We start from the raw sequence: 12,926 nt of genomic DNA, 5'->3' as shown, positions 1-12,926 counted from the left end.
TTTCTCAAAACAGCTCTTCAAAGTAAAATTTTCTGTCACCTAAGTTTTGCATATATACTGTGCATCTATGGGATCAGTAACTTTTAGAAGAAAATATATGCTTGAGAGCTCTGTAAAACTCCCCAGAGAAACAAGATGGACTTTAAAGTACATCGACCGCAGAAATAAACCTACTTTCAGCTAAATCAAAGATTAATTAATCTGCTATGCAGCTGTCGTTTCTGAAGTAGCACTGTAGGCAAATGGAAGTGCTATTCGGGTTCAGTTTGTTTTTCCTCCTCAGGTACATCACCAGAGAATTCTGAATTCAGCTTTTGAGGAGAATGCGGTGGTGAATGGATCCCTACGAGGTGGGAATAAGGGAGGTTACTCTCCAGGAGGCCAGCAGCAATCTGCTCACATGCCAAGCAGCGCTCACAATACCGCTCTCCCCAAGAACTGGCTGCTGGCTGCACGTGGGACTCTCCCTTCTCTTTGTAAGAGAAGTCTGCCATGTCAAATGTGGACTGGAGTTTAAGAGACTTTCAGACAAAACTCTTTTCCTGACTATGTGAGGAATCAGCCTTGGGAGTGCTACGGTTGCTCACAAGCACCCCACAGAAGTATCAACTCTAGAAGCATCACGCGCTTAAATATTGTTGCACCTAAACAAACAACCACAATATGTGTTCTTTCTCACTTGTAGGTTCAAATGAATGTCAAATTAAAAAAAATCAATGCTTTTTCATTACTTTAGTTCAGAATTCAGATAAGGACTATTGTGCCAATGACATTTTATTGTCATTATAAGTGTAAATGGTTAGTTGCAAGACTGTGGACTTAAGTGATAATATTACAAATAACCTGACTGGTGAACTTGCAAAATCAAAAAAAAAAAAAAAAGAAAGAGGCGCTGTACTTCTTCTCTGTAGGTGTTCCGTGATCCGTTAATATACGCAGTATGCCTCTGAGAAAGACCGATGTGATGAAGTAGAAAGTGATAAAAATTGCATAAAGCAAATTCTGCATATCTAAATGTACTAAACAGTTACTTGTAAGATTGTTTTCATTTAAATATATATATAAATATTTTAGTATTTAATCAGTGAAATTATTTTTACTATGAATTATTCATCTCCTGTATTCATCATGTAAAGGGGCAGTGACTCTTTTTTATCAACAAAATACTTTTTATTGACACTAAGAGCAGCATTTAATTGAGCCTATTTCCCCAATTATCGTCAGAAAAGAGTTTACACTGGTGTTTTGGAAAAATACTTTAGGAAGATTTATCAGAGATGCACAAAAAGCTGTCCATGAACTAATGGAATTAGATTATCTTTGAATTCTCTCCACCAGAACTTAGAATGGCCACTAATTCCTTTCTTTGCTCTTTTGGTGTTTGCAAAGGGGTTCACTAAAGCCTGAATTGATATAATTATTGGCTTGGATTGTTAGAGATTTAGGCCAGATGGCTATGGGTTTCCAAAGTCCCAGTTGCTTGTGTTAGCTTTTCTAGTTTGCCTATAGGGTTTGGGGATCAGCAATTTGAAAGGGCTGCAAACTTGTAAAACAGTATTATTCATGGGGGCAGAATGTTCATCGGCGTGACCCAGTACTAAATACATTCATTATGGGCATTTCTATTCTGCACAATTTGCCACACGGCACTGGTTTGTGAAAAAAAGAGACAACAGCTTATAAAATGCTTTTGAATGCTTAAAAAGAAGGAGAGTTCACGCTGAGCCTCCTCTGCTTTCTTTATCAACAGGAACCTTCTTGGTGACTTGTGCTGAGACTAAGTAGATTGGGTAAATCAGACATTTACTTTTTACATTTCTGGACATGGAAGGGAATATAAGAGACAAAACAGAGCAATAAAAGAGAGTGATGGTATGATTAAGGGAAACACCAATAAACAAGTGGACAAAGTTAGCAGAAAAACAATGAAAAGCATGGCGAGACCTTGGCTGCAATGGTAAACTTAAAAAAGAAATGCAAAAAAGACAAAATATAAATCACATCATAAATAGATACGTTTTAAATGAGAACAACGTATCAGCTCCTGTGAGCTGGATGCAGTACAAAGCTCACATAACAATCTATAGGGTTCGTGGTGTACACAAACTAGAGACGATTTTTTTGGGGGGGAGGGGACAAATGTTTTGTAGGGTGATTGTGAAAACATTTTTCAGCAAAAGCAGAGAGGCAAGGAAACGGTCACTTTCCGAACACTTAGTCTATCTGGTGGGTTCTTTTTCTTTAAAACGCTTGGCATGTAGAAGGTGTGCTTAGCACTAATTGTCATGGTGAAGCATGAAGTCGTTCTTCAACTAGAATAAAAAAGACCTTCTGAAGAACCACTGGAACAGCAAGTAAAAATAAGCACCAGAAACACGCGGAGACGATTGCGCACACGCACATACAGAACCCAGCTCAGGCAAATGCAGTTGTGCTGGGGACAGAAATGCTGCAAAAGGGAAGCCAAGGGAAGGACAGGAGCGTGCAAAACGTTACTGACTTGGACAGGAGGAGGGAGAGATTTCAAGGCACGGAGATCTCTCTGTGCTCCAACGCGAGGAGCACAGATGTTGGGAAAACGCAGGTAATAGGTAAATAAGCAGCAGGAAGGCATTGGTCACAGACACGTCAACACCAGCTCGTTTACTAGGCAAACGCACTAAAAAGATCCCAGTTAGTTAAGGGAACCTCAGAGCATGTAAATGAGGAGCGCGATCGCATTTTTCGTGGCAAGGAAGGGGAGGAATTAAAATCACAAAACCCGCTTGAAACTGCCCTGAAAATGCAGGGGCGGAGCGGGCAAGAAGTTGATTTAAACTTGCCTTTTAGTAATTTCTGCCCCCCTCCACTCCTCCCCCCTTCCCCCCAGCTTGCCCCTCCCAGCTCCCCCTCCTCTTCGGCGGCGGCGGCGAGCGAGCGCTGCCGGCGGGGCCGCCCCCCGCTCCCCGCTCCCCGCTCGGCCGCCCCCCGCTCCCCGCTCCCCGCTCACCCCGCCCGGGCGGGCGCGCAGGGCGGGGGGCGGTGGCGCCGCCGGCCCCGGCGGGGGGGGCGGCCTGATTGGCTGGAACGGGGCTGGGCACATGGCGGGCGAGAGCTTTGTCTGCCGAGTTGGAGCGAAGTTGCGGAGGTTTTAGGCTGGAGCCGGCGAGCGCGGGTGTTCAGTCTGCCGCTGAGCAGGGAGAGAGGGAGGAACGGAGCTCGGCGGGAGGCTGCGGATCCCCGAGCCCCCCCCGCCACCGTCTCCCCGCCCCGGGATCCCTGGATGCTGACTGCGGGAGAGGAGCACGCTGCCCTGGGCGGTTTCATCCTGGAAGAGGAGCGGGGAGTCAAATGAGAAAGGGCGGACCGCGTACAGATTGTATCTGGATGTCCTGGCACGGTGTGTATGAAAAAAAAAAAAAAAGCAAACAAAAGTTTTCTGATCTGTTAAGATATTAATACTTGGCTGACTAGAAAAGGCGTTTTCAAGTTTTATAAAGGACCAGATGTGCGCTGGGTTTGAGGTACCGAAGGAAGTCGAGATAATTGCTTTTTAACTTGCTTGGAGAAATGAATTGCAAAACCTTACAAATGCACCGAATCGGCAGTAAAATGCACTTTATATTCATTTTTGCACTGATGATAATATCTTTCAATAAGGCTGTGCTGGGCAAGAATTTGAAATACAGGATTTATGAAGAGCAGAGAGTTGGATTGGTAATTGCGAGACTATCGGAGGATGTAGCTGATGTTTTATTAAAAATGCCTAACCCGTCCTCGGTTCGTTTTCGAGCCATGCAGAGGGGGAATTCTCCCTTGCTTGTGGTCCGTGAGGATAATGGGGAAATCAGCATAGGAGCTAAAATTGACCGGGAACAACTCTGCCAGAAAAACTTAAACTGCTCCATAGAGTTTGATGTGATCACTCTGCCCACCGAACATCTGCAGCTTTTCCACGTTGAAGTTGAAGTGCTGGATATTAATGACAACTCTCCCCAGTTTTCCAGAGCACTTATCCCTATTGAAATATCTGAGAGTGCAGCTGTAGGAACCCGGATCCCTTTGGACAGCGCTTTTGATCCAGATGTGGGGGACAACTCCCTTCACACTTACTCTCTCTCTGCAAATGATTTTTTTAGTATCGAGGTGCGAACCAGGACTGACGGTGCTAAGTATGCAGAGCTCATTGTGGTTAGAGAACTGGACCGGGAGTTGAAGTCAAGTTACGAACTCCAACTCACTGCTTCAGATAAAGGGGTGCCTCAGAGGTCTGGATCATCCATCCTGAAAATAAGCATTTCTGATTCCAATGACAACAGCCCTGTTTTTGAGCAACAGTCATATATAATTCAACTCCTAGAAAATTCACCGATTGGGACTTTGCTCATAGACCTCAATGCTACTGATCCAGATGAGGGCGCTAATGGAAAAGTCGTGTACTCTTTTAGTAGTCATGTGTCTTCCAAAATTATAGAGACTTTTAGGATAGATTCAGAAAAGGGGCATCTGACCCTGCTGAAGCAAGTGGACTATGAAGTAACCAAATCCTATGAAATTGATGCTCAGGCTCAAGATTTGGGGCCAAATTCTATTCCGGCTCACTGCAAAATTATAATTAAAATTGTGGATGTGAATGACAATAGACCGGAAATTAACTTAAACCTGATGTCCCCAGAGAAAGAAGAGATAGCTTACATTTCTGAAGGGTCACCCCTGGACACTTTTGTTGCCTTGGTCAGAGTGCAAGACAAGGACTCTGGTGTGAATGGAGAGGTAGTTTGCAAGCTCCATGGACATGGCCACTTTAAACTTCAAAAGACTTATGAGAATAACTATTTAATCTTGACTAATGCCACTCTAGATAGGGAAAAGAGATCTGAATACAGCTTGACTGTAATAGCGGAGGACAAGGGAACACCGAGTCTCTCCACAGTGAAACACTTTACTGTCCAAATCAGTGATGAAAATGACAACCCACCCCGCTTCCAGACAAACAGATACGAAGTTGTTATCTTAGAAAATAACTCTCCAGGAGCATACATCACATCAGTCACAGCCACAGACCCAGATCTAGGCGACAACGGGCAGGTGACCTACACTATTTTGGAGAGCTATATTTCGGGAAGTTCTATAACCACCTACGTGACCATCGATCCCTCCAACGGGGCGATCTATGCCCTGCGAACCTTTGATCATGAAGAAGTAAATCAAATTGCCTTTATGGTTCAAGCGAGGGATGGAGGGAGCCAGCAGCTTGTTAGCAATACCACTGTTGTACTAACCATCATTGACGAAAACGACAACGCTCCCGTCATCGTGGGGCCAGCACTACGCAACAGCACAGCAGAAATCTCAATCCCTAAAGATGCTGGAATCGGCTTTCTTGTCACCAGGATAAGGGCTACAGATAGAGACTCTGGTATGAACTCTGAACTCAGCTGCTACATTGCAGCTGATAAGGAAAACAGCATCTTTGTGATGGATCCCAAAACTTGTGACATCTCTATCAATGTGAGTGTTGAATCAGTTCCAGTAAAACAATGGGAGTTTTTTGTGATAGTCCAGGATAAAGGCAGTCCTCAGCTTAGTACTAAAGCACTTCTGAAATGTACCATTTTTGAGTATGTTTATTCATTTTCAAGCACAGAAGCCACTTTGGTAAGCCAACCCTCCCTGGATGTCTCCATGATAACAATTATATCTTTAGGATCAATCTGTGCCGTATTGTTGGTCATTATGGTTATCTTTGCTACGAGATGTAATCGAGAGAAAAAGGACAACAGGTCCTACAACTGTCGTGTGGCAGAATCGACCTACCAGCACCACCCAAAACGTCCCTCAAGACAGATCCACAAAGGGGACATTACATTAGTGCCAACCATTAATGGCACTTTACCCATCAGATCTCACCACAGAGCTTCTCCATCATCATCTCCAACCCTGGAAAGGGGTCAGATGAGCAGCCGGCAGAGCCACCACAGCCACCAATCGCTGAACAGCCTGGTGACCATCTCCTCTAACCACGTGCCCGAAAATTTCTCCCTGGAGCTCACCCATGCTACTCCGGCCGTTGAGGTAAGGTCCATACCTTGTTTTGCACATCCATTCACTCACATGCTCACTGGGGAAGCGTGGAGGTGCTCTGCACACCAGCTGTGAGAGCACGGGGTGATTGGATCAGTGCCCACCGAGAACATGTTATGGATTTCTCTTCAGATGTCACAGCTTTGCAGTTTTACTCCAGTACCATTACCATGGGGAACAGGATTAAATCTGTTATTAATAGAATTATTTCTCAGTTCTTCCCTGTAAGGTCAAAACAATGGAGTGTAACATAGACAGTATTCTGCTCTGGTTGACTGAGCTTTCTTTCTTCCTTGCCTTCTCTTCCCTTCCCCTCTGTATAGCTCTGTTTCAGAAAGAGTGCCGGCATGCTTATATAGGGAAACGATACAGGGAATTCTTTCATTAATGGGGATGGAGGACTAAGAGGTTAAACACTGACACAGTTTAAGTACAGCTGTTGTAGCGATGTATGATCATAGTGTACCTGATATATGCACACACCGATGTCAAACTTTGGTATTAAGAGCCGTGTCCTGGTAACTCTTTACATGTAGTTGAATGAAATTTGCTTTTGAATTAGGATCCTGGAATGGTAAAGGGTTGATTCTAATCTATTAAAACAAAACTCCTCTGTCTAATTGCTTGGTTTACTTGTTAATGAATTAATTATTATGAGTTCAGAGGCTAATGAACAGCAATGCATTTCCTCATTGTACAAGGTCTTCAGATGTTTCCTGTGGCAGGCACTATAATAAAACATAGTCTGTTGTACTGCATTACATACATGTAGGAATTTGATTTACTTAAACTTCAAAGAAAAAAAAGGAACACAAAAGTGAATTAGTGGCTTTACAACTAGGAATTTTGAGCTTTCATTTCAAGGAATCAGTCTTTTCACCTTTTCTTTAGCAGGTTTCTCAACTTCTCTCGATGCTTCACCAGGGCCAGTATCAACCAAGGCCAAGTTTTCGAGGAAACAAGTATTCCAGAAGCTACAGGTAAGGATCTGGACTGTTCTGCTACATATTCTTGTACATGTCTCCGAAAATACAGACATGTATTTTGAATTAAAAAGTGGAATATAACGTACATGAGATAATTTAATTCCACCATTACCACAATTCTCTTTGCAGATATGCCCTACAAGATATGGATAAATTCAGCTTGAAAGACAGTGGCCGGGGTGATAGTGAAGCTGGAGACAGTGATTATGATTTGGGTAGAGAGTCTCCAATTGACAGACTTCTTGGAGAAGGATTCAGTGACCTTTTCCTTACAGATGGGAGAATTCCTGCAGGTAAGAGCACAATGGAAGCTGAACAGTTTATTTACAGTGCTGCCTGGCTGTCACTTTGATAAACCTACTACTAAGAAAGCAAAAATTCTTTAGCTTTCAACTGTTGTGTTTCCTTCCTTTTTACTCTGCTTCATGACAAATATTGAGCTGAAGCCTTCACCTATCTAGTAAAATGAAACAACTGAAAATTGGCCCAGGGCAATGCCTGCTTTTTTTGTTATTCACATCATCATGAGCTGGCTCCAAACTCCCCCACAAAAGCACAAGTTGTCCTTAGACTTTTAATGACTGGGTGGATGTTTTTGCAAAGCCAGGCCGTTATGGTTTGTTAAAAATACACTGAACTATAATTTAGGAGACACATTTTCGACAGTGGGTTTGATCCATAGGATACAAACTTCTGGAGTTCAGAAGTGGACTGTGAAGGTGTTCTAGAAATATGAATGGACAAGAAAGAAAAGTATATTTTTTCCCACTGAAAAATGAACTTGAGTGTCAAGGGAAGAATCTAAATGTGCCCCAGATTTTAAATCTTGCAACCCTAATTTCTAGAAGAAAGACCTTAAGAAATACAATTCAGGGACAGAGGTCGGAATTACGTTAATAAGTATACAGCCACTGGTTGTACTCTCCATCTTGTACTTATTTCAGCTCATATTTTGTTTTCTTTGTGTAACTGACAGGGCCGGATAATGTCAGTATGGTCTAAATTTACACCAAGAGTGTAAGCTTTAAAAGCTTAGTAAAATAATTTTATACAGAGGGGCACATTGCTTTTTGAGATGGTGCAGCACATATTCCTTCCCCAGGTGTTGCCCAGAGCTGCAGCTCTTCCCTGTGCTGCCACAGGCAACACTGGTGCGGGGAATCGCACCTGACCTCAAGTGGTTTTTACCTTGAGAAATATGCTCTTATGCTAGACAGGAGTAAACCCCAAAAGTTTATAATTTGTTCTCCTTACACATTTTAAATTTAACATTTTCTTTGTGTATTTTGCTCCAGACTAGGTTTTTTATCACTTACCCAGGCATTCAGCTATCTCCTCAACCTCATCTTACATACCCAATGTTTCAGAACCAGAGACCTTGAAAAGTTACTATTTTTTCAGAATCTTTAACCTAAATCTGGAGCCCTTATCTGTTTTCTTATTCTCATCTCTCCCAGCTCCTACTACGTATTCCTCTGCCATCTAGCATGAGACATGTCTCATTCTCTCATCTTATTCTCTCCTGTAGTTAGTAAGGAGGCAGGGAGGGATCTGCTGGAGCTCTCAGTTGCCAGGGGAACTTCAGCTGCCATGGTGTTGGCACTGGCATCTGTCCCCGATGCTGCCACGGAATAGTGGGCAGCAGGAGCGGTTACCCTCATGGCTAGCCAAAATGCCCATGGGTCATTTTCTGCTCTTGCAATTCAGTCTCTAAACAGGGAGCCAAAGGGTTGGATTTCCAAAAGTGCCCGGTCTTTGCCCAACACTAATCTCATTCAAAGTAAGAGAAACTCCTGCTGAGTACAGACAGAACTGGGTTGGGCTATCAAGATGGGCATTTAGTCTCACTCAGATGTCCATTTGCTGCCATGCGTGGTATTAGTCCGTCAGCTAAATATGCTGAACCCCTCCAGATGAGACCTGAATGGGTCTGCAATCCAAACAAATAAAAAGGAAGGGAAAAACTTCCTGGAGGTTTTCCTGTTCTCCATTTTGAAAGGTTTCTGCATTGTCAGTCTGGACACAGGCAAAATGCTGTGGGAAAGTCCTTGCAGTTTGCCCCTTTAAGGTGGAACTGGAAAGGAATGGAGCCAATCCACCAAAACTTCAAAAATGACGTGATCGGAAAGTTCAATAACTGTCCTTGAAAGACCAGTTTATTTCTCTTTCTCTTTTTAAATCTTTACCAATAAGGTCTGAGTTCTGGAAAAAAAAAAAAAAAGCTGTTGTGTATCTGGGTTTTTTTAATTTATTGCCGATGTAAGGACGGACTGTGACACAATTCCATTTCCTCAGAGTATCTTTTGATCTTATTTTCAAGAATGTCAGAATTGATTATTTTATATGAAAACTAATCCTGAGTTACAAAACTCACAATGAGACAGTCCTCACTATTAATGAAATGCTAGACCATTGAAAGTCTACCATTAAATTACAGGAGCCTTCTTAATTAGAACAGTAATCCTCACCTTCTGGGTGAGGATTGAGAGCTGGTTCAGACCCCATGGAGCACTTAACTATCTTTTCTCCTTTCTAACTCTTAGGCATTTCCTGCAAAACGGCACACGTGCTTTTCATACATGGGAACAAAGCACTTCAAGGCATTTCAGTCATATCAAGACTTCAAGCACTGATATTTTCTAGGTTGCTTTTGTTTTGTTTGAAGCTCACTGATCAGCAGGCCGTTTGCAATAGCTTGTGCAATACCCAGCCTGCAGCCTCAAACTGTATTCTTGAAGAAATTCGTGCTCTCACACGTAAGACACAGAGGGAATTTATACTCAGAGGAATGGAAAGGGCACTAGGAAAGCAAATGTGATGGTCTGTGTAAAGCGCAGAGATAAATAACGCTGACACCATCAGAGTAGGACTTTATCAATAACTGGTGCATTCTAAGCTGAAATACTCTGTTCAGTTCTGCTTACACCATTGCAAAAAGATTTTTTGATAAACTGAGTAGATTCAGAGCCAGATGGAAAACGTGATGAGAAAGCCAGGAAAACTTACAGGCCATGACTGCAAATGTTTCGTTTTAGGAATGGCATTTCTCATGTATTCAGTACACAAAGAGAGAAAGAAAAAGAAGCTGTTCTGCTTGTGATAATCTAACCATTAATTGGTAGAGAATTAGGGCAAAAGTTTCTTGTGGTCAAAATACGTGTAACGCAAACAGTCTGTCATTTCTGAAAACTTCCTTTTGAAGTATGTGACTCAAATTCAAGACAGTGGCCCCTACAGCACCAATGTCTTTTCTAGCAGGTCTGCCAGGCACCCAGGCAGCACCCAGCCCATGCTGAGGCTTCGTGTCCCACAGAGTCCGTTCCCTTTTGGAGAGGAAAATTTGAGGTCTCTCCTGGCACATCCCTCTTTGCAGCCCTGCCAAATAGCCCTCTTCACTGGCCTGGATGCCCACCTTGTGGGTTAGAGCCCCCCTTGTGCCAACACCTGAGCCAGTGTGGTCCAGCAGCCTGAGCTACAGAGCTGCAGGTGCACCTCAGAGTAGCTCCAGTATAAACACTGGAGTCACACAGCGTGCGAATTAAGCCCTAGGTATGCTGATAGTGGGTTAAAATTTAACTGATCCAGTTAAAAAGTTAAGATGGCAGTGGATCACCTAGTATTCGAAGTACACCTCACTGTCAGGTCGAGAGAAGATGTGTTAATGAGGAGGGAGATCCTTCTGTACAGTTTTGTTCTCCTTTCTATCCTCTGTGTATCTATTGCCATGTTATTACTCTGATATGCTTCTCTAATTGCATGTGGAAGATTTCACTGAAAATTAAGTAAAAGCTTAGAGGTAGAAACACCTTTTTTTGTTAGTTTGTTTTGTTTTGTTTATGTGAAATAGCACTGTACAAAGGGAGCAAATGGCTTTAAGTCCCATGTGGGATTTACATGTTTATCTTCAACCCTAGTTTAAGAGATCGCATTGCTGTCTTTCATGTTCTGCATTTATCATCCTCCTGTTATAAGACCATTCAGAAATGGAAGTACGTTTAGATCCAGACCACTTGCATTTGCCATCTCCATGCACACAGAACGAGAATCCAAACGCCAGATCTGAACATCTTTGGAGATGTTCAGTCCTTGTGTGTTAGTCCCTGTGAATATAAGTGATATCTGCAGCAGAAGGAAGACGCTCACTCTCCTCTTTTCTCTCTTGCAGCGATGCGGCTGTGCACGGAGGAGTGCAGAGTTCTGGGCCACTCAGACCAGTGCTGGATGCCACCGTTGCCATCTCCCTCCTCTGATTACAGGAGTAACATGTTCATCCCTGGGGAGGAGTTCCAGTCGCCGCAGCAGCAGCTGCAGCAGCAGCAGGGCATCGAGGAAGACCCACAGCCTGCAGATGCCAGCGAGAAGAAGAGCTTTTCAACGTTTGGTAAAGACTGCCAGAGCGAGGAGGAGTCTGGGGACACGTGCACCTCCTCTCTCCTCTCCGAAATGAGCAGCGTCTTCCAGCGCCTGCTGCCTCCCTCGCTGGATGCCTACACGGAGTGCAATGAAATGGATCGCTGTAACTCGCTGGAGCGCAGGAAGGGACATTTGCCAGCCAAGACTGTGAATTATCCACAGGGGGTGGCAGCCTGGGCAGCCAGCACACATTTCCAAAATCCTGCCAGCAATGGGCCCACTCTGGGGACTCACTCGAGTGCACAGCCGTCCTCTAAGTGGCTGCCAGCCATGGAGGAAATCCCAGAGAATTACGAAGAAGATGATTTCGACAATGTGCTCAACCACCTGAGTGATGGTAAACACGAACTCATGGATGCCAGTGAGCTGGTGGCAGAGATTAACAAGCTGCTGCAAGATGTCCGGCAGAACTAATTGTTTCAAAAGCCTATTTTTCCATGCCTATGGAAAACTGGAAAAGAAAAAAAAATTAAAAAAGAACAAAAAACAGACTGAGAAGAACTGGCATTGCCAATTAGTTGCATTTATCATAAATGTGTCTGTGTATGTTGAATATTAAAATACTGTATTTTCATATGTACACAATGCAAGTGTGATTATCTTTATCTGTATTTTAAAAATACATTTGTACCTTATATTTATGTGTAATTTAACAAATAAATTTTATTTTTGTACACCCACAGCAAGCATGTTTTCCTAAGTGTATATAGATGGTACCACCTATGTCGAACTGCCAGCATTCTTTCCACACAGGCATGTTAAAAAAGAAAAAAAGGAGGGATATTGTTTTCCCTTATTATTTCTTTTGTCTCAAATGTTACAAATATAAATTCAAACCACTAAAAAGTTATGCAAACATTAGTTTAAATACACGATCCAACACCTTGTTGCAATGTTTCATTCTTATAATAAAGAGTTGTCAACTCCCATGAAGCCTAAAATGTCCTTTTTATTTTGATGCTTTTGGTCTGTAGATTCATTTTCCCATGTAATTAATGTATTATTGCAGTGTTTTCTCAAGTGAACAAATCATGAAATTCAGTGGTGGGATTTCCAGTGTTCACTCTGTAAAAAAAAAAAAGGTAAATTTTGTCTGCTGTTGTTATGCTGCAAAACTAGTTGAAGTGAGCAGTGTATACTTGAAAGACAGCAATAAAATCAACTTTTCTGACCTCAAGCTGAATTCTCAATTTATGTAAATAAAAATTGGCCAGAGTGCTTTATACGTGTAAATGACACCAAAATAAAATGAATGTTTCATCTCTCAGGAAAGCAGCTGATTATAACTATATTCTGCCTATGTTTTAAGTGTGTCCATCTTCTATTTGCAAAGTAGTATAGCAATACTTGAACTTCCTAGAAAAGAGCTGTCTTGCTATCACTGAATCCCATCCTTCCATAGCAGGGCTTCTCCCTCTACTGAAGGCAGCTTAATGAAAACAGAGCAATTTATGCCATGGTGCC

At 42.8% G+C, this 12,926-nt stretch overlaps 1 protein-coding gene across 2 annotated transcripts; it reads left to right on the top strand.

Annotated features, from left to right (window-relative positions):
- Positions 1 to 3,097: 3,097 nt before the first annotated feature.
- Positions 3,098 to 12,636, top strand: PCDH18 (protocadherin 18). Of its 2 annotated transcripts, none has more exons than XM_065634604.1 (4): positions 3,098 to 6,054; positions 6,958 to 7,043; positions 7,179 to 7,342; positions 11,215 to 12,636. In XM_065634604.1, exons 1-4 carry the CDS (start codon positions 3,550 to 3,552, stop codon positions 11,874 to 11,876), a joined length of 3,417 nt encoding a protein of 1,138 aa, XP_065490676.1. In that variant the 5' UTR covers positions 3,098 to 3,549; the 3' UTR covers positions 11,877 to 12,636. The 2 variants fall into 2 exon arrangements, with proteins under 2 accessions (XP_065490676.1, XP_065490675.1); XM_065634603.1 differs by having other exon boundaries at positions 6,955 to 7,043.
- Positions 12,637 to 12,926: the final 290 nt, after the last annotated feature.

The sequence above is a fragment of the Caloenas nicobarica genome, chromosome 4, assembly GCF_036013445.1.
Source record: "Caloenas nicobarica isolate bCalNic1 chromosome 4, bCalNic1.hap1, whole genome shotgun sequence".
Lineage (NCBI taxonomy): Eukaryota > Metazoa > Chordata > Aves > Columbiformes > Columbidae > Caloenas > Caloenas nicobarica.
This window is presented reverse-complemented; position numbering and strand designations above follow the sequence as displayed.

What these genes read in the sequence shown, in the direction of transcription:
- PCDH18 (XM_065634603.1), top strand. Translation starts at nt 3,550, where the DNA reads ATGAATTGCAAAACCTTACAAATGCACCGAATCGGCAGTAAAATGCAC. An exon ending in AAGTATTCCAGAAGCTACAG is followed by an intron (nt 7,044 to 7,178) that starts GTAAGGATCTGG and finishes TTCTCTTTGCAG; the next exon opens with ATATGCCCTACAAGATATGG. An exon ending in AGATGGGAGAATTCCTGCAG is followed by an intron (nt 7,343 to 11,214) that starts GTAAGAGCACAA and finishes TCTCTCTTGCAG; the next exon opens with CGATGCGGCTGTGCACGGAG.